This window comes from Cetorhinus maximus, chromosome 26 (genome assembly GCF_964194155.1).
Source record: "Cetorhinus maximus chromosome 26, sCetMax3.hap1.1, whole genome shotgun sequence".
Lineage (NCBI taxonomy): Eukaryota > Metazoa > Chordata > Chondrichthyes > Lamniformes > Cetorhinidae > Cetorhinus > Cetorhinus maximus.
Window position 1 is genome coordinate 23,501,269 of NC_135904.1, and position 25,982 is coordinate 23,527,250.

General features: G+C 40.3%; 1 protein-coding gene across 23 annotated transcripts in view; it reads left to right on the top strand.

Annotated features, from left to right (window-relative positions):
- The window catches only part of mef2aa (myocyte enhancer factor 2aa), a 218,775-nt gene that overhangs the window by 65,807 nt on the left and 126,986 nt on the right, over positions 1-25,982 (top strand). For 16 of the 23 annotated variants that reach the window (XM_078530375.1, XM_078530374.1, XM_078530397.1 and 13 more), the window contains exon 3: positions 21,463-21,642. In XM_078530375.1, coding sequence (XP_078386501.1) covers positions 21,589-21,642 — 54 coding nt within the window. In that variant the 5' untranslated portion in view covers positions 21,463-21,588. Of the gene's footprint in view, positions 1-21,452; positions 21,643-25,982 lie in introns of all 23 variants that reach the window. The other 7 variants (XM_078530377.1, XM_078530383.1, XM_078530388.1 and 4 more) reach the window with 1 other exon arrangement.

Genomic DNA, 25,982 nt, shown 5'->3' on the forward strand with positions numbered 1-25,982 from the left:
AGTGCCTTTAGGTAGGGTTTTGACTCAGCGACTGTGAAGGAACGGCGATATATTTCCAAGTCAGGATGGTGAGTGGCTTGGACGGGAACTTCTAGGTGGTGGTGTTCCCATGTGTCTGCTTCCCTTGTCCTTCTAGATGGTAGTCATCGTGGGTTTGGAAGGTGCTGCCTAAAGAGCCTTGGTGAGTTCCTACGTTGCATCATGTGGATGGTACACACTGCTGTCACTGCAGTGGTGGTGGAGGGAGTGAATATTTGTGGATGGGGTGCCATTCAAGCAGGCTGCTTTGTCCTGGGTGGTGTCAAGCTTTTTGAGTATTGTGGGAGCGGCATTCATCTAGTCAAGTGGGGAGTATTCCATCACACTCCTGACTTGTGCTTTGTAGACGGTGGACAGGCTTTGGGGAGTCAGGAGGTGAGTTTCTCATCACAGGATTCCTAGCCTCTGACCTGCTCTTCTTGTAGCCACAGTATTTATATGGCTAGTCCAGTTCAGTTTCTGGTCAGTGGTAACCCCCAGGATGTTGATAGTGGGGGATTCAGTGATGGTAATGCCATTGTTGGTCAAGGGACGATGGTTATATTCCCTCTTGTTGGAGATGGTCATTGCCTGGCATTTGTGTGGCACAAATGTTACTTCCTACTTGTCAGCCCAAGCCTGGATATTGGCCAAGCCTTGCTGCGTTTGGACATTGGACTGCTTCAGTATCTGAGGAGTCGTGAAGGGTGCTAAACATTGCGTAATCGTCAGCGAACATCCCCACTTCTGACCTTATGGAAGGAAGGTCATTAATGAAGCAGCTGGAGATAGTTGGGCCGAGGATACTACCCTTAGGAACTCCCTGCAGTGATATCCTGGAACTGAGATGATTGACCTCCAACAACCACAACCATCTTCCTTTGTGCTAGGCATGACTCCAAATGATGTAAATTGTGTTTTAAATAAATGTGACGTTAAAAGCTTTATGGGAGGATTTTCCCCACGGGGGCAGGCCTGGGAACGGCTGTGAGACCGTGATTTCACGTTGTCTGGCCAATTAGCGCACAGCCAGCGTGAAAGGTGCGTTAAGGGCCTCGGTGCCACAGGGATGGGGGCGGGAGGGGTGCGAGTGCTGAAGTGTGCGCATGCCCGGGGCTGCCCGCATTGACAGCTCCCTGAAGGCACAGAGCTGCCTCCGGGAGCTGAAGGATTTTAAAATGAAAAGTAAACTTTTTACATATGATATAAACATGACCCCACATGTGACTTGGTCACGTGAAGAGGGACATGTAAAAAAGGATGTTAAAATTTTTAAATTGTATTTTTAGTGACCATTGGAAACCTCATCCACGAGGTTTCGTTAAAAATGCAAAGGTCGCCTGGCCTATTCGCCTGCCCGCCAACCAAATAATTGAGCGGGCAGCGAAAAATGTAACTTAATTAATTACTTAAGGGCGTTAATAGGCTTCTTAATTGTTGGCGGACGCGCTGCCGCCTCTCACGCGTGCACGTCGACCAAAAGATTGCGAGAGTTCGCGATGACGTTGAGACACTCGCCTGACATCATTAAGCATGATTCCACTCCCGTTTGGGTCAGGTGCCAAATAGCTCTGACACAAATACTTTTAATGGAACCGAACAACTATATTAAAGATGAGTGATTCATTCTGTAAATATTCCATAAGTAAGCTAACAGAATGGCCTTGGAGCAATTAAGTTGTAAATGGATTATTATTGGTTAATAGATGCACTTTGTTATCACCTTATCAGTCATATTATTCTGTTTCTCCAATTCTCATTTGCTTATAATAATCAAATTTGCTAAGAAATAGCAGATGGATTTTTAACTGTAGATCTGGGCATAAGGTATTGCTTACTAGAACAGGAAATCAAAAATGTTTGCATGATGGTGTGTCCACCAACGAACAAAAATTATGTAAATGCAATTGTTTGTTCATTGACAGTATCCAGGCAATATGAATCCGTAACAACAGGAATGCAGCGCCAGTATATCTGATTATAATTCAAAACATTCACCTTGTATAGACCATTGAGGCCAAATTGGGACTTTGGGATATTGATGCACTAGAGACGGCTCAAAGAAAACCAGTATGAATAATTCTGGGATGCAGTAACACAGTGAGATTAGCTGAATTGCACTTGCTTTCACTAAAGAAGATTGAAGGGAGCAGAGAGGCATTGATGATGCAACTATAAACAACTTATTTCATTTGACTGAGCAGAGAGTTAAAAATAACAGATGCAGAATGGAATGTCTCAAGTGTGACAAGAAAATAAATTAACTTGAAAGCAGTTAGTGATGAGCCGATTTAATGCTATGGTGTTGGGGGCAAATGGAATAACTTTATTAAATATAAATGCAGTGAATTGAAGTTTGTTTTGGAAATGAGAGTACCATGTAAACAGTTTTATCTGGAGTTGAAAATAGGGTAGATTCCATGACCTGGCAGCAGCATGTGAATCATTTTGATTGCACATCAGGACAGTTTTTTGGTCCAACTTTTGGTTATAATCTGACTCGTGAAAGCAGTAGTGCTAAACAGTATGCGACCTATACAGATGCTGGTATACATTTTCACTCTGACATGATGTTGAATTTGAAATATCTTGGGTGGCTGGTTTGATGTTCTGTGCGCTTAGGATCATAGAACATAGGACTTGGGCCATTCGGCCCTTTGAGCCTGCGCTGCCTTTCAAGAAGATCATGGCTGATCTAGTTGTGGTTTCAACTCCACTTTCCTGTCTACCTCCCATAAGTTTTGACTCCCTTGTCTATCAAAAGATCTACCTAACTCACCCTTGATTCCCTTAGTCTTGACTTACAAGCTTGATTTTGAGTCTTTTAACATCATGAAAATGCAGGCGCTTATTCTCCTAATAAGGAGGTGTCAGTTGTGGCTCAGTTCATAGCACCTTTGCCTTTGAATCAGAGGGTTGTGGGTTCATATCCCACTCCCGGAAACCAAGAACTGTGATTGTACTCGAAAGAGTTGCAATCTGTGACTGTTGATAACTCGAAAGAGTTTCTCCTAATAAGTAGTGGCAGGAAACATAATTTTGTATATGAGCCAAATTTGACTACTAATAGCCCATCTGCTTTCATGAAGTCCAAAAACATTAGTGTTAAATCATCCCACTTCACCACAGCTCCCCAAAAATTCTTCCTTTTACGTTTAAGTTTACCTTCAATAGCTTTCCAAGTTAAAAACATGTATTGGAGTACCTACATTCTCCTTGTAATTGGTTTCAGCAGCGAAAATTGCAGGTACTACATTTTTTCTTTAAGTTGCATGATTTCAACATAAGCTCAAGAAACCACTGCCCCTGCTCTTTGAGAATAACAACTAATTAGTTGGATGTACACCAATTAGAACTTAAAGCTTATATGACTGTTACAGAAAAGTGAACATGTTATGTTCATTTTCTATTGAGACCTACAACTAAACCCAAAACAAGGTCAACAAATCACTTCTCAATAAATTCATAATTTGGCACCAGAAATTCCTATGAATTTATGCTCAAGACCCACTTTTGGGATTTTAAAGATGGTGACCAGTCCCTTCTGTGAAAACACAAGACATGAAAGATCTCCTTAAATGTATCAAATTCTTTCCTGTTACAGACCTTTTCAATCTACCCTGTCACTGGCTGCAGTACATTACCAGTCTTGTGAACAGTAGCTGCAGATTTGAGGTGTAGCCAGCAAGATTCAATTGTGTTTTCTGATGGTGTCTGGGAGCCAGCATCACAGAAGGATCTGGTCACCATCTTTAAAATCCCAAAAATGGGTCTTGACCATAAATTCATAGGAATTTCTGGTGCCAATTTATGAATTTATTGAGAAGTAATTTGTTGACCTTGTTTTGGGTTTAGTTGTAGGTCTCAATAGAAAATGAATATAACATGGTCACTTTTCTGTAACAGTTATATAAGCTTTAAGTTCTCATTGGTGTACACCCAACTAATTAGTTGTTATTCTCAAAGAGCAGGGGCAGTGGTTTCTTGAGTTTGTGTTGAAATCGTGCAACTGAAAGAAAAAATGTAGTACCTCCAATTTTCGCTGTTGAAACCAATTACAAGGAGAATGTGGGTACTTCAATACATGTTTTTAACTTGGAAAGCTATTGAAGGCAGACTTAAATGTAAAAGGAAGAATTTTTGGGGAGCTGTGGTGAAGTGGGATGATTTAACACTAATGTTTTTGGACTTCATGAAAGCAGATGGTGTGTTGATAATGAATTTCAAATAAGATAACCTGAAGTTGACTGAGGAGGAGGTGGGGAAAGCACAGAATGGTGTTCATACATTACCGTAGAGAACAGTATCATTTCTACCTGACTATTCCATCTCCTTGAATAGCAATAGTTATTTGTAGCCTGGGCTAACAGAAACATTTAATTAATTAATTAGAATATTGAGTTTGAACTGGTGCTGGATTTCCATAAGTTTTTTTTTGTTGTTGTGGTTAGGAAATTTAAATACAAAGCTGTGCCTGCCGATTAATCAATCATTACAGTAAAGATTGAAATGTCTTGCTAAATTATTTGGTGGTATAACCACCAAATCCCATAAGTCCAGCCGAAGTTCAGGACTTTTTAAGAAAGGCATAAGAGGAGCACTGACTGTCTTGGAGTAAAGCAATGAAAGTAATTGGGTTATTAAAGGACAAAATTACCAAGGCTGAATATCATAGCTGAGGTATGTTGAGCTGGAGGGAATAAGTGTGGAAAATGTCTTGAAGCAGTGTGATGAGATAAAAGGAATTGGGACATAACAGATTGCTGGCACAAAACAAACATTCCTCTGCTTAATAAGAAAATTAAATAGAATGTGAATGTTTTGCTATCCAAGTCGAGGAAAAATTAATAATGTTAAGTTGCACGTGACAATTTGGGACAGTTTTTTTTTTATTTGTTCAGGGGATGTGGGCATTGCTGGCTAGGCCAGCATTTCTTGCCCATCCCTAATTGCCCCTGAGAAGGTGTGCTGCCCTCTTTTTATATAGATTCGGACTAGTTAATGAACCTGCAAAATAAAGCTTGTAAGTCAAGGCTAAGGAAATCAAAGCCGAGTTAGATCGAAAAGGGAGTCGAGGCTTATGGAGGACGGACAGGAAAGTGGAGTTGAGACCACAACCAGAACGGCCATGATCTTATTGAAAGGCGGAGCAGGCTCAAAGGACCAAATGGCCTACTCCTGCTTCTAAATACTGTGTCCTATGATCCTAAGTGCACAGAGGCCACTCAAGATATTTTCATCATGTCGGATTGAAAATACATACTACCGCCTGGATAGGTAGCACACTGCTTAAACACTACTGCTTTCATGAGTCAGATTATGACCAAAAGTTAGACCAAAACTTTCCTGATGCAATCAAAATGATTCACATCCTGACACCAGGTCATGGAGTCTATCCTATATTCAACTCCTGATGGAACATATTACATGGTACTCTCAGATAAGGAACCACTGGTTACTTTCAACCATGGTAGAGAACTAAAAATGGGCTTGAGTTAATAAAATCTTGTACATTAATATCATTGCGTAAGTGGTGTCGTGAAGAAATAAGGAGACTGCTGGTAATTGAGCGTGTAATTTCAAACTGCTTACAGTAAAGGCGGAATATGCTTATAGTCTTGGAGGATAACAGTAATGACTTGTACAGTATGTATTGAATATCTACATTAAGTGCATGTTCAGTAGTTCTATGCAGGCGCTGAATTGAAGGTGCAAATGAAGAACCAGAAGTGCAGCACAGTAGATTTCCATTTTTTTTTACATTAATGGAAGTGATACAAAAGTATTTCTGAACTCTGTCAGCTTCTGAAAGAGGTGGGACAGGAAATGTGTGACAACTTGTAATATGACTTGCAGTATCTCTTGGAGAACAAAAGACCCTTGCATTTTTACGGCATTATATGGTGCTGATTGGAACATTTTTACAAAGATTCTGGCTCATTATAACAACAGTAGCTTTCTGAGTGTGAACTAACGCTTTCATTTCTTTCAAGACGGATAAGACTTTCCCTCTCACAAGCATGGATTTATAGAAATGTGAGCAATCATGTTTATTTGGCTCTGTTGGAGTGAACATTGAGCTGCTCTGCTGTTAAACCACTTCCTATCAAAGGCGTCGGTATGTCATTCAACTTTATTGTGACTAAATTGTGGAAATGAGCTTTTAATCCTTTCATTTTAAGGACAATTTTAAGTTGATGTTGTGAGAGGAAAAGGTGACTTTCGTGTTGAGGCTGGTTGTGAGTTGGAAACCATTCCAAGGTTCTACCTTCTAAAGTAGATGGTGACGCGTTTCAGTAGCGCACACCGTGTGTGAGAGTTTATTTCCAGATGATCCTCGGATTTTCATGTGCATGCATAAGCTGTTGCTTTGGTTCTGCTGTGGTGATTGCCCTGCATTGTAGATGGCTTACAGGCCTAGTTTACAAAAGGAGTTAGGAAGGTCATGAGTGCACTTGTGCAGTTGTTACAGTTGTTTTAAGCCTTTCAGCAGACTGTAATCTTCGTGTTGGATGTTAGCCAAAATAAAATCTTTTATTTGAATTGCTTCTATCCATTTTTTTCAATGCAGAGAAGTTCTTAATAATTGGGGGGAAATATTCCTGTTACCTACTATTTAAAGCAAATTCTTTCACCTACATCAGCATTGCAATCCTGTTGTACACAGCCACAAGTGTAATGCAAGCTTGTAAAACCTGTAAGCAGGCAAAATGATCTGTGTAATTCCAATGATCCATGGGTGCTTTTTGCTTAATCTCTTTTTAGTTTGTTCCCTCCCTTGACCATTGTCGTACCATTTATCAGCTCTTGCAGAATAAAGACTGGTGAAGCTTCGACAAATAAGAGAGTTTTTGTGAAAGATTAACAGATTCCCCTTTTTGACCCTTCTCTTTAATGACATTAGAATGCATTTGAACAGCCATTCATGTTATCCTGCAGTCCACACATGTGTGAGCATAATAATTCTGTATACTTTGGATCATATCATGATGTTATTGCTCATTGCGGAGTACAGAGAGGAGTAATCAAGATTATTCCAGGCATCTAGGATAAATATTGAGGAAAGATTAAAAAAATTCTGGAGGTGACCAAAGTTTTTAAAGATTGGGGATGGGTAATAAATGCTGGCCTAGCCAGTGTAGCCCACATCACTTGAATAAATAAAAAAAAAAGTGGAATTTTGACTGAAGCAAGTTATAAGGAAAGATCAGCAGAACTTTTTTTAAATATGCTGTGATAGTTACTTTATGTAGTAAGTCACCTTGGGAGACCATTGAAATGACTAGCATAAATAGGCTTAGGAAACGGCAAGAATTTTTTGATAGGGTGAAAAAAATGGTTGGAATTGTTTACATAGGCACTGACTGTGAGCCTAATGGCATTTATTTTGTTCCAAGCAGTGTTAACTTGCAGCAATAACTGACCTAAATAATGAATTTGATGAGCTGCAACTGGTGTTACTTGATTATGTAGTGGAATAGGTTTGTTTCATAATAACCTCATAAAAGTGCTAATAATGTTGAAACTAAAATGCACGAAGAAGTCTTGTCATTTCCCCAAGCCAAATTGATGTTGTGCTTGATGGCTGTTTTTCTTGTATGCAGGATTGTGAAGTGTGCAGCGATTTAATCAGCTTATGTTGTCACTGCAAATTAAATGAGAGTAGGATGAAGAAAGAGATCTACCAGTTTGTGCACACGGTCTGAAGGTCAGTCCATGTCCCAGAGCTGGATGGAAACATATAGGTCAGCTTCAAGGCTTCAGAACCGAGAGGGAAACTTCAAAAAAAATCTGACGTGAACACCCATAATTTTGCTTTTGAAACTCCAAGTTTTCTGCAGTTGTAACTATATCGATTTTACAATAAATGTTTGGTTTGTTTTTAAACAAAAGTTTGAAGAACCCTCTTGGTTTTGCAAAGTGTGCAGATGATAAATATGAATTCCTTATCTTTCTATTTGCTAGACTTCTTCAATGGATTTTTGCATTTAAAGGGAATTTTCTTCTGTTTAAAGAGAAACAATCAATCTGTATTATAGCTAAGATGGAACATGCACAAAAGACCATGATTATTTTCCAAAACTTTATGAAAATTTTCTTTTAAGAGGATTAGCAGGCTACAAAGGATGAGGTGTCAGGGTGTAGCTAACACCCTGATTACACCTTTGACACAAATCGTTCCTGAGTCTCACATTTTTAAATGTTGTTTTTCCATCCATATACAAATTGCATTTTATATATTGATACCCCTTTGTGTGGTCTCAGGTTGCTGTTATCAGTATAGGATGACTCTTATTTAGTTTTACCTCAAGATTTCTCAAAGTGCCTGCCAGTGCTGATAAGCCACCTATAACTCCAGGGATAAAATATATATTCCTATTTGGATAATGGCTGGCTGGTAGGCTGTCTTCCACAAAAGCACACAGGAAGACTGTTGAGCAACCAGCTAGGAACCATTGTCAATCTGGAGAATTGTCAAGGTGACCTCGCTTGTCAAGGCCTTTTCAGGAACCGGGTTTCAGGATGTACCTGGTGAAGATTTCCATTTCCTTTTCAAGGAGAACTGTTCTGTGAAGAATTTTGAAGTTCCGACCTAACATAGCCATATGCCACAGGCCATTACATTATGGCCTGCAATTTCCATTGTGGGCACCACCCAAGTAGTGGGATCTGAAAATACGCCCGTTCCAATTGCTCATTCTGCTGATGTCAGATTATGTTCAAATTTTCTGTGATTCTGATTAGAATACGACCAAATGTAAAATAGCTGCAAATCAGCATGAGCAATTGGGGGAGGCAAGGAAAATGCCAAACGCTCGTATTTTTTGAATATCAACATTTAAACTTTAAGAAGCTGAAATTGCGGATGCTTTGCAGTTTGTAAAGTGACTTTTATACTGAAGCTGTGAAAATACAGAGCTGGTCTTCGTAAGGATGACTGGAAAAATGAGCGCTCAAAAAATTGCAGTGATGCACCAAAAAAAAACAACTGTTTTCCGCTGCACTCAAATATTTGGTCATCATTTAAACAAAAAGCCTCTGAACAAGTGCAAATACGGGTAATGTGTGTAAGGCTCTGCAACTGTGGATTGGGGCCATTATAATGGGCAGGAATGGGTTTAGGCAGAGGGTTCGATAGATTAGATTATTGTAAAAAAAAATTGAGCAGATTTGGGTGTTTTGTCCTTATGCCAAAAAAAAAGTTCATGATCTTTTAGGCTGAATATTTGATTTGCAATCTGACTTGTGCTTCTCTCTGGCTAAAAATGTACAGGAAATTCCAGGTCTATATCAATATCATTGACCATGTCCATATTAAAAGTAAGTAGCTGTCAGAAAGTAGTCAAGTAAAATGCATTTCCAGGTAGGTAATGTTTACTTAACAGAAAGAGGACAACATAATATAAAATGTCAAAGAACTCTTTTTGTTCCTACCTGTAGGAATGTATATGCTTAAACAAGCTACATAATTCAAATGTGGTTCTGAACTTTGTATCATGAAATCATCAACAGCACTGTTGTTGCCAACTTCTTCCAGTGAAGTTCTTTCAATACAAATAGACAAAGCATTCAACCTGTCTTGTGTCACACTTGCTGAGTTTGCGCAATTCGCTATCTTTAGGCTAACAACAAAAGCAATTTGAATTATATTGCACTTGTCCTTAGGAACTCTCAAAGTGTTATGTAGACAAACACACCAGCCAGTTTGCGTACAGCAAGGTTCCAGAAACAACAACTGTGCTAAATAACAAGTTATTCTGTTTCATGGTGGTATTGATTGAGGGAGGAATGCTGGATGGCACAGCTAGTCATATTCTTTGAATAGTGCCATGGGATCTTCTATGTCCATTTGAAGAGGTGTACTATTCTTGAGAATTTCTGCCTGTGGTATGCATTGGCTGGAACAGCTTCTGTTATCAGCCGAACTCTTATGAGTGGCACTGAGACGAGCGGGCCCCACCAATCCCCTTTTAATTTTGTGACCAAATGCTGGAACGTACACTATCTAAGATACTGACTGAGTGAGAAATAACGACTACAAGCATGTACCTTTGTGAAAAGGAATTACTTTGGTGAAACAAAAAAAAAATCAGGTTCACTAACAAATGATGTGGATTATTTCTTTTGTTAAAATCACCCATTCCATAGGTAAACAGAAGTGTATGATTTCATTATTTGAAGAAGAACTTGAATTTATATCATGCCTTTCACAGCCTCAGGACATCCCAAAGCCCTTCACACCCAATGAAGAAATTTTGAAGTTGTGAAAAAAAAAGGGCAGCCAATTTGAACACAGCAAGCTCCCATAAATGGCAAAGCGATAATGATTCAGAAAATCTGTTTTTTTTAACTGTTGATGTCAATTGAGGGATCAGCCCTAAGTTGGGTCAGTTTTTTTTTATTCATGTTGTTGTAGCTGTTGTCTAATCTGGCTAAAAGCACGAAGGCAAAGCATGAGTCACTTGATAAGATCTTAGATAGCGGAGGGGCAGAGAGGTTTTTCTGGCCCGCTTCTATTTCTTACTTAGTGTTGTGGTGACATCATTCAAAAACACAATGTCCGCTTCCACATGTATGCTGCTGACGCCCAGCTCCACCACACCTCCACCTCTCTCAACACCTCCACTGTCACCTGCCAGTAAATGTTGGGCAACATTCCTCCAACTAAATATTGGAAAGTTCAAAGCACAATCTATGATCTCCAACACAAACCTTGTTTCCTAGCCACACACAACATCCTTCTCTCTACGCAAGTGTCTAAGGCTGAACCAGACCAACCTCCGTGTGGTATTTGAACCTGAAATGAGCTTCCAGACATATATCGACTGCATCACTAAGACGGTCTCCTTCTACCTCCGTAACAATGTTCAACTCTACTCCTGTTCCAACTCACCTACCACTGAAATGCTCTCCATGTCTTTGCCTTTAGGCTCGACTATTCCAATGCTTTCTTCCCTCATCTTCCACCCTAAATAAACGAGCCCATTCAAAACAGCTGCCCATATCCTAACTTGCAGCAAGGGCAGGATTTTGCCCTTTGGGTTGGGACAGCGATGTTAGGATCAAATGGGTGTCACAACCCCACGTTTCTGTGGGGAAATAGTCACCCGGCAGAGGTTTTTCCCCGAATTGGCCAAATGTGGCCTGAGGATGAGGTCGCCATCCAATTAAAATGGCAGACAGGTTCTCAAAATTGGGGGTCCAACATTAGTACTTCCAACTGGAAGGAACAGCAACTTGCAGTTCAGATAAGAGAGAGGGTGCCTCCATTTTGAGGTGCTCACTCTCCAAATTCTTAAACTTTTACATTTAAAAATGTCTTCAACAGTCAGGCCATCATTGTGGAAGGGGAGCCTTCCACTGGAGGGGACTGGAAATTTCCAGTCGGCCTCTGATAATTGGTATTAATAGGCCTTTAGCTGTCAGTAATTGGCTACCCACCACTTGCAGATGGGTAGTCCTGCCAACTCCAATTCTGTTTCTGAGAAATGGCCCAGGGGTTGGATTGAGCTCTGCACATGACCCCCTGGCCACCCCCTCCCACTGGAGCCTAAAGATCCAAGTCCCATTAACCCCCCCACCCATATGCTCACAGATGTACATTGGCGACTGGTCCAGCAATGCCTGAATTTTAAAATTCTCATCCTAGTTTTCAAAGCTTGCCCTTGTCCCCCCCCCCTATCTCTGTAACCTCCTCCAGCCCTACAACCACCTGAGAGATCTGTGCTCTTCCATTCCTGGTTTCTTGTGCATCCTCGATTTTTAGTCACACCACCATTGGCTGCCTAGGGGCTAAGCTCTGGAATTGGTTCCCTAAAGATCTGTGCTTCTCTACTGCGTTCTTCTCTGTTAAGACGCTCCTGAAAATGTATCTCTTTGATCAAGCTTTTGGTCATCTGTCCAAGTAGCTCTCTGAGTGGCATGGTGTCAGATTTTGTTTCATAATGTTCCTGTGAAGCACCTTAGGGTGTTCCACAGCATTAAAGGTGCTATATAAATGCATTTTTAAAAAATGTTGGTTACTCCTGCAATAATAGTTCTCTGTGGCTCTTCATGCAGTTGAAGTGCATGTGTGTGGTGGAAAAAAAACCTATCTCTGAGAATTACTGCTTCAGGTATAACTTTGTAAATTTGAATAATAGGGATTACTATCTACATATTGAGGAGGTGGAACTGACTTTATTGAAGGCCTGGAATTAAGCTAGTGGAAACTATTAACCCAGATGAGATATATCCCTGTCCTTTGTATCTTTCGCAGCTAGCCTATGTTGCTTAAAATAAAAAAAACATAATAATTGACTCAATAAACTGCATCAGCCTGCTGCTGTTGAGCTGGTGTTAATTCTATTATTAATTGTTTATTTACTGTGTTGCCTAAGCCAAAGCGTTAGACATATTAATATATTCATAGAAATAATAATCTAAAATAACTCATTAATACTGTGCCACAAAACATAAGCCTGATATCCCAAAAATTTTACGTGCACTCATAAAATGCAGTCGCGCTAACACTGAAGAAATTGGTTTTATTCAGAAGATGTTTCTCATGTGTTAAATAAAAGGTTTCTAAAGCAACATTTTATGGGGAGTAATATTTCACTTTATCAGGGAATGCAGGCTCTGTTCATGGCAGTTAGCTAATATTGGCCCTGATTTTAGTCGGCAGCAAAGTGACAGTGCTCGCCACTGACCTTGAAGAAAGTCACCCACACAAAATCTAGTGATCTCTATGGTGTTGATTTCACCCTTCCCGATGTTAATTTTATTCTGCCATCAGTTATGGGGGATCTCTGGCATCCAACAATGATGTCCTCAGGCATGTAGGCTAAGTAAACAATCTTTTTGTAGAATTCTCACAGACAGCTTACCAGGAAGATAAAAGACAAAAACAAAATTACCTGGAAAAACTCAGCAGGTCTGGCAGCATTGGCGGAGAAGAAAAGAGTTGACGTTTCGAGTCCTCACGACCCTTCAACAGAACTTAAAAGATAAAAGTACTGATTATCCTTCATTTCTTAACCATTTTTATAGAAAGCAGAAAAAAGATTGGAACATACACATGGGGTTAGGGTAGAAGTGGAAATATCATAAACAAAATGTAACTTTTTTATTGTTTTTATAATCCGTGGATTTTTTTTTTATCATAATGGAGAAATATGACATTCCAGAAATATAAAATTAGTTTTTCAGAGCCAGAGATATTGTTCAGCAGTATTATGAGTTACCATGTTGTTTAACAACTCTGTTAAGCCTCACTCACCTAGGGATTTTATAGTGAGGTAACAGAGTTAAAAAGTGGAAGGTTGCATCAAATCGAATGATTGCTAAGATGTCCATCTGCAGAGAATCCCAACAGTACAGTGTATGGAGGAGCAGGGAAGCCCTGACTGCAGCACCTGGATTTCCAGATTTAATTGTGCACGTGCAGACACCAGAAATTGTTTTGGCATCATAGTCACACGCTAAGTCCTCCAAGTCATACACCGATCTGACTTGGAACCGTATCGTCGTTTCCTTCACTGTCGTTGGGTCAAAATCCTGGGAATCCCTTCCTGACAGCGCTGTGGGTGTTCCTACAACTGCTGTGGTTCAAGAAGGCAGCTCGCCACCATCTCCTCGAGGGCAATTAGGGATGAGCAATAAATGCTGGCCTAGCCATCGACGCCCATATCACATAAGTGAATCAAAAATAGTAGTGATGCCATCATCACAATCGCAAAATCACACTGCTGTTTGTGGGAGCTTGCTGTGCACTGATTGGCTGCTGCATTTCCTGCATTACATAAGCGACAACGCTTCAAAATACTTCTTTGGCTGTAAAGCTTATGGGATGTCCTGAGGTTGAGCAAGATGTTCTATAAATGCAAATCTTTCCTTTAACTCTGGGCCAATGTTATTTAGCTGAAGTAATAATAAATGTGCATTTGTCAGCATCTGAAAGAAGAAGATGGGTTAATGTTACAAGTGGCATACTTCTTCTGAAAGTTTTTTTTTATTATTTATGGTTCTACCCAAAAGATTAATTTTTATCTTTTGCTTGGCGACTGATTTGTGCATTCCAGTATTTTGTTTCTCTTTCAGATTTATAAGCTCCGGAGTTTTTTTTTCTGTCTCCTTAGTTACTGCTATAGTCTGTTGATTAAACTTGGGGGAATCCTGTCTGCAGCTGTTTTATTCCTTAAAAAGCAAATATTTTATCCATTAATACAATATTTGTCCTTTTGATGCCTTTTAGCACTTTTTTGTTTAATAGATTTTTTTATAGCTAAACACTACTTTATGCGGTCAGTAGTAACAGACAGTTTTTAATCAGTACCACACTGGGTCCACACTGGGTGATGCATTTACACAGTGACCTAGCAGGTGCTCCTGGGGTCAGGTTTTAATCAAGATGAAAGGCTATAAAGTTACTGAATGCCAGCTTCCAAATGACATACGAAGTTGCTGTTATGTGCAGAAAATCAGTACGTTGCTCTTATTTACAAACCAGGCTGAACAGAAGTCTGTATCAAGGCTACACTGGCCTTTATGTTAAACATAGCGTGCTAAAAGCCAGACACCAGTAGCAAGAATATAATCTGTTCTCTTGGATGCAGTGAACAGTTGCTGTCTTGAGTTGGTAGCTGGAACCTTGTGGGTGCTATCATTTTTACATTTTCTAATTCTGTGAACACTTATCCAACTATTGTGACCATATACTGCAAAAACAAAATTTTGGATTTGTCTGTTTTATAAAAAAAAAAATCTGGATGGAGTTGGGAGTGAAAGTGAGCGCTAGCATGCTGGGTTGTTTTTGTTTAAATCTCAAGTGATGTAGTTGATTTAACAACCCTGGGATGTTTTATAGTCCTTAAGTTGTTTATCTGAGCACCACTTATCCAAATTGACTGGCTAACTGAACTGACTCATTCTCCTCGCATTGCGTGTGCGTGCATGATTATCTTTCACAGTATTTATTTTTGTGCAGAATTGATATTGTAACTCAGTACAGCACTGGAATTAATACATAATAGGTTATTGTTAATTACTGATGCATAGGGCAAGCATTTCCTAAATTTTTGAAGTGATTTATTTTCGACTGTGTTTAGATTGTTCACTGCTTTAAGATCAATTTCCAGCTTTTTAGAAAAAAAAAACGTTCTTCTGTATTTTAAGTCTTTGCTGTCCTTTTAACAGCATTGCTTGTCACTTGCACTCTCTCTCTCTCTCCCTACAAATGTTTGCACATTGACTCATTTGCAGAAAGAAGTGTGGATTTATTGAACAAATGGATCATATTCTGTCTTTATTCTGAAATCTATTCTTGTTTGATTGAAAATGAATCGATTTGGTGACAATCGAACAAAATCAAGTCCAGAATAATGGATAATAAGAAGTAGTTACAAAACAGTGATCTTTGTGGGTTGCTCTTTGTGGGTTATAACAAAGTATTCTAGTTTGTTGGCTAGTTGCAGGCACTGAGTTTATATTCTGGCCATTGAGCAGATCCAAGTATTTCTGCTCCCACCAAGACTTCCAATTTTGACCACTTTTTATATAATGTACCAGGTCCTGGGAGGGCAGTCTAAGGCTGCCAACCTTTTACAGTAACCTTTAAATCATGCTACCAGCCTTTCTCTGAGAAAATTTGGCCCGTTGTGCAGCAAGACCTGAACAACATTCTGGCCTGGGCTGATAAATGGCAAATAATATTCACGCCTGGCAATTGTGTAGCAATCGCCATCTCCAACAAGAGTGAATCTAACTAACTCCTCATGATATTCAGTGGCATTACTATTGATAAGCCCCCGACTATCAACATCCTGGGGTTACCATTGATCAGAAACTGAACTGGACCAGCCATATAACTACCTATGGCTATAAGAGCAGGTCGGAGGCTGGGAATTCTCTGGAGAGTAACACCTCCTGACTGCCCAATGCCTGCCCACCATCTACAAGGCACACGACAGGATTGTGATGGAATACTCTCCACTTGCCTGGATGAGTGCAGCTCCAACAACATTCAAGATGCTCGGCACCATTCAGGACAAAGCAGCCTGCTTAATTAGCACCCCATTGACCAATTCCAACATTCAGTCCCTCCACCACCAATGCACAGTGGTAGCATTGTGTACCATCTACAAGATGCACTGTTGCAACTCACCTAGCCTCCTTTGACAGTACTTTCCAAACCCGTGACCTCTACCACCTAGAGGGACAAGGGCAGCAGATGCATGAGAACACCACCTGCAAGTTCCCCTCCAAGCCAAACACCATCTTGACTTGGAACTATATTGCCATTCCTTAACTGTCATTGGGTCAAAACCCTGGAACCTCCCTTCTAACAGCACTGTGGGTGTACCTACAGCACATGTACTGCAGCGTTTCAAGAAGGCAGCTCACCACCAGCTTCTGGAGGGAAATTAGGGATGGGTAACAAAAATGCTGACCTAGCCAGCGACGCCCATGTGCAGAATGACATTGTCAATACGAATTTTGTAATCATACTTGTTCACGATTTGTGATTCTGCAATCTCTTGACATTATCATAGACCTTTTTGTTTATTCATTCATGAATGGTGGTGTTACTGGCTAAGCCAGCATTTATTGCCCATCCCTAATTGCCCTTGAGAACTGAGTGGTTTGCTAGGCCATTTCAGAGGGCATTTAAGAGTCAGCCACATTGCTGTCGGTCTGGATTCACATGTAGGCCAGACCAGGTAAGCATCACTGATTTCCTTCCCTAAAGTACATTAGTGAACTAGATGGGTTTTTACGACAATCGGCAATGGTTTCATGATTATCACTAGACTTTCAATTCCAGGATATTTTTTGAATTCAGATTTCACCACCTGCTGTAGTGGGATTGGAACCCAGATTTCCAGGGCATTAGAAACAAAAACAGAAAATGCTGGAAAAACTCAGCAGGTCTAACAGCATCTGTGGAAGGTAAAACAGTTAACGTTTCGAGTCCATATGACCCTTCTTCAAAGTCGGGGCATTACCCTGGGTCACTGGATTACTAGTCCAGTGACAATACCACCTCGCCACCGCCTCCCCCCAAGTGCTGCACCAAATGCCCCATTAACACCAGTAGCAGTCAGGAAGACCCATTGAAAATCAGCTCTTTATCGCTGCTGGTATATCAATATTTTTGTGAAAAATGGCTGTCCGATTCACCTTGCTTAGGCTGAACAAGTTGTTGAACAAGAGCTATGAGTGCCCACTGAATGTCAGTTCATATTGCTTTGCAATTGGTGGGCAGGCCAGCTAACTCAAACTTTAATACATGTTGCAGCCAGGTATGAAGCTTCGTACATACTTGCATTCCATATTGAAGTAGAAGGGTGCCCAAAACATTGGGCAGAACTTTCAACTTTGACAGGGATGTAAAACAGGTGGCAGCAAATCTACTTCAATGGAGAGAAAAATCAAGCGGGGTGTTTGATGGGCGATCAATCCGCTGTGGCCCAGTAATATGCTCTCGCTGCAATGAAAGTTCCACCCACTGTGTGTTAGTAATCGATTGCGTGTGTTGCTGTGCACAGAATAGAATCAATAATATTTTTTGAAAGTGAACTAATATTTGGAAGCCTGGTATTACTGTTCAACCTATGAAGATGAAGGCAAAAGTAAATTCTGAACCGTAAGTGACTCAAGTTTTGTCAGCTGCAGGATTCCTATTAAAAGAGAGGGTGTGAATTCTTTCACTTGTTATTTTTCCCACAACTATATTGTGCAGGGAAGTAAACAGGCAGTCAGATCCTTCATAGGAGACAGAAGTCTTAATCATGTACATGAAACCCAAATTAAATTATTTCCATCACTTAGGGAAAACATAACAGAGAAGGAAGCATGTGAATGTATTTAGGGAAAGAAAGACCTGTATTTCAATAGCACCTTCCTCAGGATATACTAAAATTCATCACAGCAATGGATTACTTTGGTAGGTAGGGTAGCCATAATTCTTATATAAGCAAACGTAGTTAGGAAGGGGTAATTGTGTGGTTACATTAGTGGAAGGAAATGGGAAATACCTGGCCAAGTGCGGAGATGGAAGAAGGGCAAATGTGTGGCTATATCACTAAAAATAAGTCTTAATGGTTTGTGAGGGCAGCTGTTGAATAGGTGATACATGGAGTTATATCTTTTGGCTAAAAGTTAGTGAGTACTCCCTAGCTCCTGCTTATGGTGTTAGCTGAATTCTGATAAGGTTACAGCTTTGAAATTACTACCCCGTATCCATTATGTGTTATTATATACTTTAGAATTCCTGGAGGATTAACTTGTTCTGTGTTAACTTCTCATACAGCAATGAAGAACATAGCAGATGTTGATTAGCTGTGTAGGTTTCTGTTTGATGTCGGGAGTAACAAAACAAATGAACACATTATATATTTTTTTGTGTTTATGAGAAGGAATCATAGTCATGTCACAATGACCAGCATTCCTACTTTTTAATTGTACTAAAGATCACGGAAATAAGAAACACGGAACGTGTCAATCGATAGCCTTTGTTTTCAGGGGACATTATTTAAATTGTGATTCACTCAATATCTACATAACAATTGGGGCAAGTAGATCTCTATTCTTCAGAAACCATTGAGATGGCATTCTGACATTGGGCTTTTGTAACTGTCAAATTGATTATGTAACTTTATCAGAGGATACAAGCTTTAGATCCCAACAGAGGGATATTTGTCTCCTTATCTCTATAACCCCGCTTGGCTGCACCCATCCAGGTCATTTTTATTTAGGGCTTGGTGGATGTCATATTAAGTTGCATTTGCTTTGCTGTTGTTAATTGCTGCCTCGCCATGTTCCATTCTTATCTATCCTGTCGTACATAGATAATCTCCTACAGTGACTTCTCTTCTGTGACTTCTAGAGTTCCCAAGGATCTATCCTTGTCCCCCTTTTGTTTCCCATCTACCTGCTGTCTCTTGGTGGCATTGTCCAGAAATGCACCGTCAGGTTTCACGTGTATATTGACGATACTTGGCTGTATCTCTTCACCACCTGTCTCAACCCCGCCGCTGTCTAACTTGTCACACTGCTTTTCTGGCATTAACTAATGATGAGCAGAAATTTCCTCCTCCAGCTAAATATTGGGAAAATTAAAGCCATTGTCCCCGCTCCCTGCCACAAACTCCATTCCCTATCCATTAACTCCATCCGCCTCCTCTGGTAACTGTTTGAGGCTGAACTGAATTGTTTGCAGCCTTGGTGGCGTATTTGACAACAAAGTGAACTTCTAACCACGCATGTGCTCCATCTGCAAGGCCTCCAACTTCCAACTCCATACCATTGCCCAACTCTACCCCTGTCTCAGTTCACCTGCTCTTGAAACCATTATCCATGCCTTTGCTAATTCTAGGTGTGCAATTTAATGCCCTCCCAGAGGTGCGTTTGGAGGCAGAGGGCATTTAATTGGTCGGGAGTGTGCTAAGTGGGGATCCTGCTGCCTTCCCACTCTGCCCAATTAAGTCTGGGGCAGGAAGGCTCATGGGCAACCTTCCCGCCCTGATGCCAATTGAGGCCCTTAAGTGGTCAAACTGCTGTGGATGAGGCAGTCACCATGCAGGGAGCCCAAAAAGCTGTGCGTGTGTGTTGGGGGGAGGAATTCCCTTGTTGTCAGGCACTCAGTGTCTGATCGAGGGACCCAGCATTGGGAAAGGAGTGGGGGAGGGGTGCCACTGAGACCCATCCACCTGTTCTTCTGACTCCGTTCCCCCCACCGCTCCCTAGCTAGCGACCCCCATCCTTCCTTCACTCACTGTGGCCTGGGCTCCCTGCTTATCCTGGGCCTCTGGTGGGCACATTGCTGACAGCTGCCATTGCTTCCCTTGTGGTGCTGTTGGCAATGAGGAGGTGCTAGCCTCTGGCTTAAGTGCCTGACTGCCATCTAATATAGTGGGCCTTCCGTAAAGGAGGCGATATGGGGCTCTCGCCAGCTCCGCGGCCAGCAGGTGAGACCCTGTCGCCCAGATTAAATTCTGCCCTAGGTTTACGTATTCTAGTGTTCTCCAGACAGTCCCACGAATTGATCCAAACTTCTATTGTTCTATCCTAACTCGCACCAAGTCCTGTTTACTAATCACCCTTGTGCTTGCTGACCTATTTTGGCTCCCATTATGGCAACAGCTAAACTTTAAAATGCTCATCCTTATTTTGAAGTTCCTCCATGGCCTTGCTCCTCCCTATTTTTATAGCCTCTCCCAGCCCCACAAGCCTTCAAGATTTCTGTGCTCTTCCAATTCTGGCCTCGCGTGTGTTCCTGATTTTAAATATTCCATCATTGGTGGCCGTGTCATCAGTTACTTCGGCCCGGAGGTCTGAAATTCCCTCCTAAACCTCTCCGCCTTGCTACCTCTCTGTACTCTAAAGTTGTCTCTTTAAATGTGTCACTTTATGCAAGCTTTTGGTCATTTACCCTAATATCTGCTGTAATGAATATGTAACTTCTCATTTGAAAGATCAGTGAGAATCAAGCTGATATAACCATTTATAGATTAGGAATTGGACTGTAGATTGAAAAAAATGACTTCAGTGCTGTGAAAGCTAAATCAATAACTTCTCAACACGAAAGATTAATTTCATTGTAGCCCACTCGCCTCTCGTTGATTTAAAAAAAAATGAAAAACTTGTTCAGTCCCAATCATTTAGCTGTTTGGCTTGATGATCCTGTTTGAGAAATACTGAGGTAAACTGATGCTTGGAACACTGGTAAAATAGTTGGGAATCTCGATGAAAGCTTGTTGCTGCTTGCCACCAGAGATTTCAATGTTCCACACAGTCTTTATCTGCTCCTTGATGGAATGTTGTTAACAATCAGAGAAAATTCTTGCACAGAAAAATTTCTTGCTGTATTCCATCAGAATCAACAGTACTGTTTACAAAAAGCAACATGCAGCTTGTCCCCGTATTCTTATATTCCCTACCAGTTAACCAACTATCTAATATTTCAAATGTTGACACAAGCTCTGTTTCAGTTCCTAACACTAGTTGTGTTTTATGGTCTCACAACCCTACGTGAAAAATAATGATGTTTCTTCTGCTCTCTGCCCTAAATCTCACACTTAATCATATTTTCCAGTGTCCCCTTGTTCTATTCTCCTCAATCACTAGAAGGAATGTGTTTCCACCTACTCCATCCCTTCCTAATTTTACATACCTTTATCAAATCGTGCATTAATCTCTGTTGTAATGTAAGCCACCACAATTATTTTCTAGGTCTTCCTGCGTATTTGTGTTTCCTTATCGAAGCAGCATCCAATTGAATCCCTTTTTTATAGTACATATAATTGCTCTGCCTTTGAGGTTCTTCAATTTAGGTTTGATTTTGTCTATTGTTTCTTAAAAAAAAATGTTTTTAAGTTGTAAGCCTGCAAGAAAGAAGGTTCCCATAATAATATTTTTAATTTATGCATTCTATTTTTTTTTACTCTCTCTAGGCTTTGACAGAGGAGCTAAGCTGACCAGATCTACAAGAAGAAAGCTAAGAAGATAAGTCTTGTACCATGCACTAGAACATTAAACACTGAGAAGGCTAGGATTGCACACTGATTTCTTGGAGAGAGGAAGTTGAAGATGGGGCGGAAAAAGATTCAGATTACGAGGATTATGGATGAACGTAACAGGCAGGTAAGAAAATGGATTGTGGAAATTTGAGGAATGAGTTTTGTTGCACTTTCAAACTCATGTAACTTCTGAGACTTACTTTGACTCAACTACTATTTTACTATAGTATAAACACAAAATGCTGGAAATACTCTACAGGTCAAGTAGCATCTGTGGAGAAATTTTATGCCATTTGCTCTATTTGGTTGGGGGTATAGGTTATCCATTACTCATTATATAATGACCATTGAGATTAAGCTCCAGGATGCTTCAGAACATCATATTGAGTAGTCTTCATAGCTGCTTTTTTAATAATGGAAAAGACAAAATTTGCAAATGGGGCTAGATCACTATATGCAGGCATATCTGGCTTTTAAATCATTCGAGGGTTCATGCCTGTGAAGTCACTACACGTTGCAACCACAGGAGATCTTTCCTACTGATATTTTAATGCTTGAAATTAAATGTGATTTGTACTATTGACGTGTGACTGGGTGAAATTGTCGTCAGCCCATTAATATTACCACCTGGAGTTAGGATGAGGATTGCTAAATTATGCTGTCTAATTATTTATGTCGATGTGTTCAATTCTGGATCCTGAGTTGGCCCCAATTTCAAATGAGCTATTCAAATATTCATTTCCCTCTGCATACAGCCAGTTCTTTCTGGCATCCATTCATATATATATATATATATATATATATACATATGTATATATATGAAATTTTTTTTGAAATTGTTTATAACTGATACACACACGTGCGTGTAAGGCTGTGTGTGCGGTAACAGAAAGGTGCCCTTGGGAGCTGAACACCAAGAGCTAGCCTATAAGGTTACTCCACTCTGGGCCAACATAGATTTGCATACTAAGGAATGGAACACAGCATAAAAATGGTGTAAAACAATATGTCATTATTTTTTATTCCTTTACTGCAACAAGGTTGGAATAAATTAGAATTCTTTTACCACATTTTTTTTTATTTTCCTGTGCCTGCAATCTATTGCAAGGTGCCTGTGTGATGGACGTTTTAAAATTCAGAAATTAAAATTTATTGCAAGCATATACTTGCTAAAGTAGATTTCTATTTCCTTGTTGAAATAAGGAGCAGCTTCTTGATACATTCTGTGTATAATTTTAACCTAACCTAGCAGGTGGGAAATGAATGGGTTCAAGTCAGTCGCCCACTTTACACTCTGCCCAATTTTACCCTCAATTGAAATCAATGGAGACAACATTCAGATGGCAGCTACTCCAACATGCCTGCTTCTTGCTCAATGGGCTAGGTTATTTATTTTATTTCTTTTCTTGTAGATCTCTGCTGCTTCTAGTGTAATCATACTCCTTCAGTTGGAAATGGCTCTCTATTGCCTCTGAATCCAAATGTCTTGGGTTCAAGCCCATTTTCACCCTGACACTTTGGTACAATACTGGTGGTGTACTGTAGTATCTGAGGTGCCTCTATTTGGATGAAGCACCCTTTAAATTAACTTGACAGTTATACTTCATGTGGTATCAAAACCAAATGATAACTGCCTCACAGAGATGCTAAAGTTACGTATAATGAAACTTGTCTATTATGAGGAATTAAGTTTGATTGTTGTCACTGGGATTCTGTTTAGGGGTTCTGGATTCTGATGTCACTGAGGTGGCCTTTGAGGCCATTTGTAAAGATATACTGAAATACCTACAATCTTCTATTTATAGATCAATCCAGGATAATGGTCACAAAAACTTTGGCCTTCAGCAGGATTTCAAGTACTATAAATCAAGAATGAATGCCAACTGACTAATTTAGACATTTAATTGTAATGTGATCAAGTTTTAATAGTTGAGTGTTTTGTGATATTTCAAAACTGTAGAAAAATGTTTCTGTTTTGAGCAACCAGTGATTTTTCTGGACCAATAGAACAGCACAAACTTTACAGTGGCAGTGGAATTTGTCCCTCTAGGAACAACCATTTTTACAACCTCTGAGACTATCTTTTTTTTAACCGTGTTATGGGTAGTTTTAACAGGTGGCAAACCCGCAATACTAAGGGGAAAGCAGGGCAGTGTGGTTAGTTTTAGATTGTTTTTTTGCAAAGTGCCAGTACAAAGAAGATAAACCAAATGGCAGCCACCTGTGGCCTGCAAACATATGTAGCAATATGCTACTGTGATTTTGATTGAGTCTCAGAGCAATCCATCATTGCTGTGAAGGATTCCACTCATGTCCCAGCTGTGAAATGTCAGTATATCAACACATTCCACCAACTAATCACTGAAGATCATTTTTAAGCCTTCATTTAGGTTTAATTCTACACAGTTGTGATCTTCCATAATCTGATCCAGTACCCTGCCATGCTATGCAAAACAAAAATAAATGATTGTAATAAATGTTTTATCACTATTGGGTTTCATTGTACATACATGGTATTCACTTTGTGCAAGAGCAGGCACGTTTTTGTCAATATCCTTGATGTCACTGTAGAACTGGCTGCTGGAAGCTGAGTTGAACTGTGTTTTGGCCCGGTTACCAGTTGTAAATAAAGCAAGTGCCTCTCATCCCCATTGCTCTCCCATCCCCTTGCTGCCTTGTTTACTTTAAACAGAGAAGGTACATAAGGGTAGATTTTCTGATCAGCTTTTCTGCGCCCAACCATTAGTGTGCTGACCCTGCTGATAACTGACATTTGCTTCCCTTTACATAGCATTGGGAAGCTCAGAGTTCATATTGGCTCTGATGTTGTGACCTCAACAGAGTATTGTGTGTAAGCAGTTTTAAAGGGCTGATTAATAAATTTAAAGAACTGTAGTTTCTTAAAAGACAAGTGGTCATGTAAGGGGATAACTATGTTGGCAGCAATGGCAAAAGTTGTTAATATTTTGAATGAATGTCAACCTTTTCAAAATTTCTTTGTGTTGAAAAAAAAATTGCCTGACAGGACCTGATGGTAAACACAGTAAATGTGGAGACAATAAACTGAGTATACCTCCCTGTGATGCAGTGGAATATCGCTCCCAACTCCAGATTGGCAGTGGCACAGGATGATACAGTAATGGAGATGGTAGCCCTGCTTTTCATTGCAGGACACAATCTCTACAGGACAGAACATGCAGTATGGATGGGAAAGAGGAAAAGGACTTAAGGGGTGCCGCCGACTTTTGTGTTCTCTGGCAGTGCCATCTCTAGGGCCGTGTAGCAAATGATGCAGCTCTGCGTTTGGGTATCTGCTGACCTAGAGCCTGTGTTCAGTTCAAAATGTTGACTGCTAGCCAGCTGTGCCTCTGCTTGTAAATTTGGGTTGGAATGTTCTCCCATTCTGTCTCCGACATGCCTGGCATACCTCCATTTTTTTTTCTCCTCTTCCATTGGAAAATTCCCATTGGGAAATCAATTGACCTAATATGGATAGTTCAAAACAACTCAAGCTGTCAAACCCCTTGCCACAAATAGGAAAGAAAAACAAAATGGTAAGAAATGGATTCAGAATTGCCTGAAGTGCTTAACGAGCAGAAGCCTGGCTAATGTGTAAAATCTGCAATATGTGGAGTAGAATGACATCAAATTAAAATTATCTGGTTTCCAGAACAAGCAATTTTTTTTCTGAAAAATGGATTATGGAGTAGTAATTGAACAAAACAAGTGGGAGCCTTATGTTCTGGTTTATATGTTTTGGGAATAGTGTTACTCAGGCTTATTAATAATTTCAACTGCAAATAAAAATAAATACTAAATTTAAATACTAAATACTACTTGAAGGACTAGCTTGGATATCTTTTTTTTTGGGTGGGGTAGAATGATAATGGTGTCCAGTTATTTTTAAAGTACTATAACTGAATGAATCTAGAACTTGATCATACTGAGACCATAACTCCATATACTGGGTTTAGTATGGCTCTTCTACTGCTTAATGTGTCTCCCACTTAAACTCGTTTTTTATTTGTTCATGGGATGTGGGTGTTGCTGGCTAGGCCAACATTTATTGCCCATCCCTAATTGTCCTTGAGAAGGTGGTGGTGAGCTGCCCTCTTGAACCCTGCAATTCATGTTTTGTTGGAACACCCACAGTGCTGTTAGGAGGGGAGTTTCAGGACTTTGACCAGGTGACAGTGAAGGAACGGCGATATAGTTCCAAGTCAGGATGGTGAGTGGCTTGGGGGGATCTTGCAGATGGTGGTGTTTCCATGCATCTGCTGCCCTGCCTAGGTGGTAGAAGTCGTGTGTTTGGAAGGTGCTGTTGAAGCCTTGGTGAGTTCCTGCAGTGCATCTTGTGGATGGTATACACTGCTGCCACTGTGTGTCCACGATGGAGGGAATGAATGTTCAGGTGGTGGATGGAGTGCCAAAAGCAGACTGCTTTGTCCGTGATGATGTCAAGCT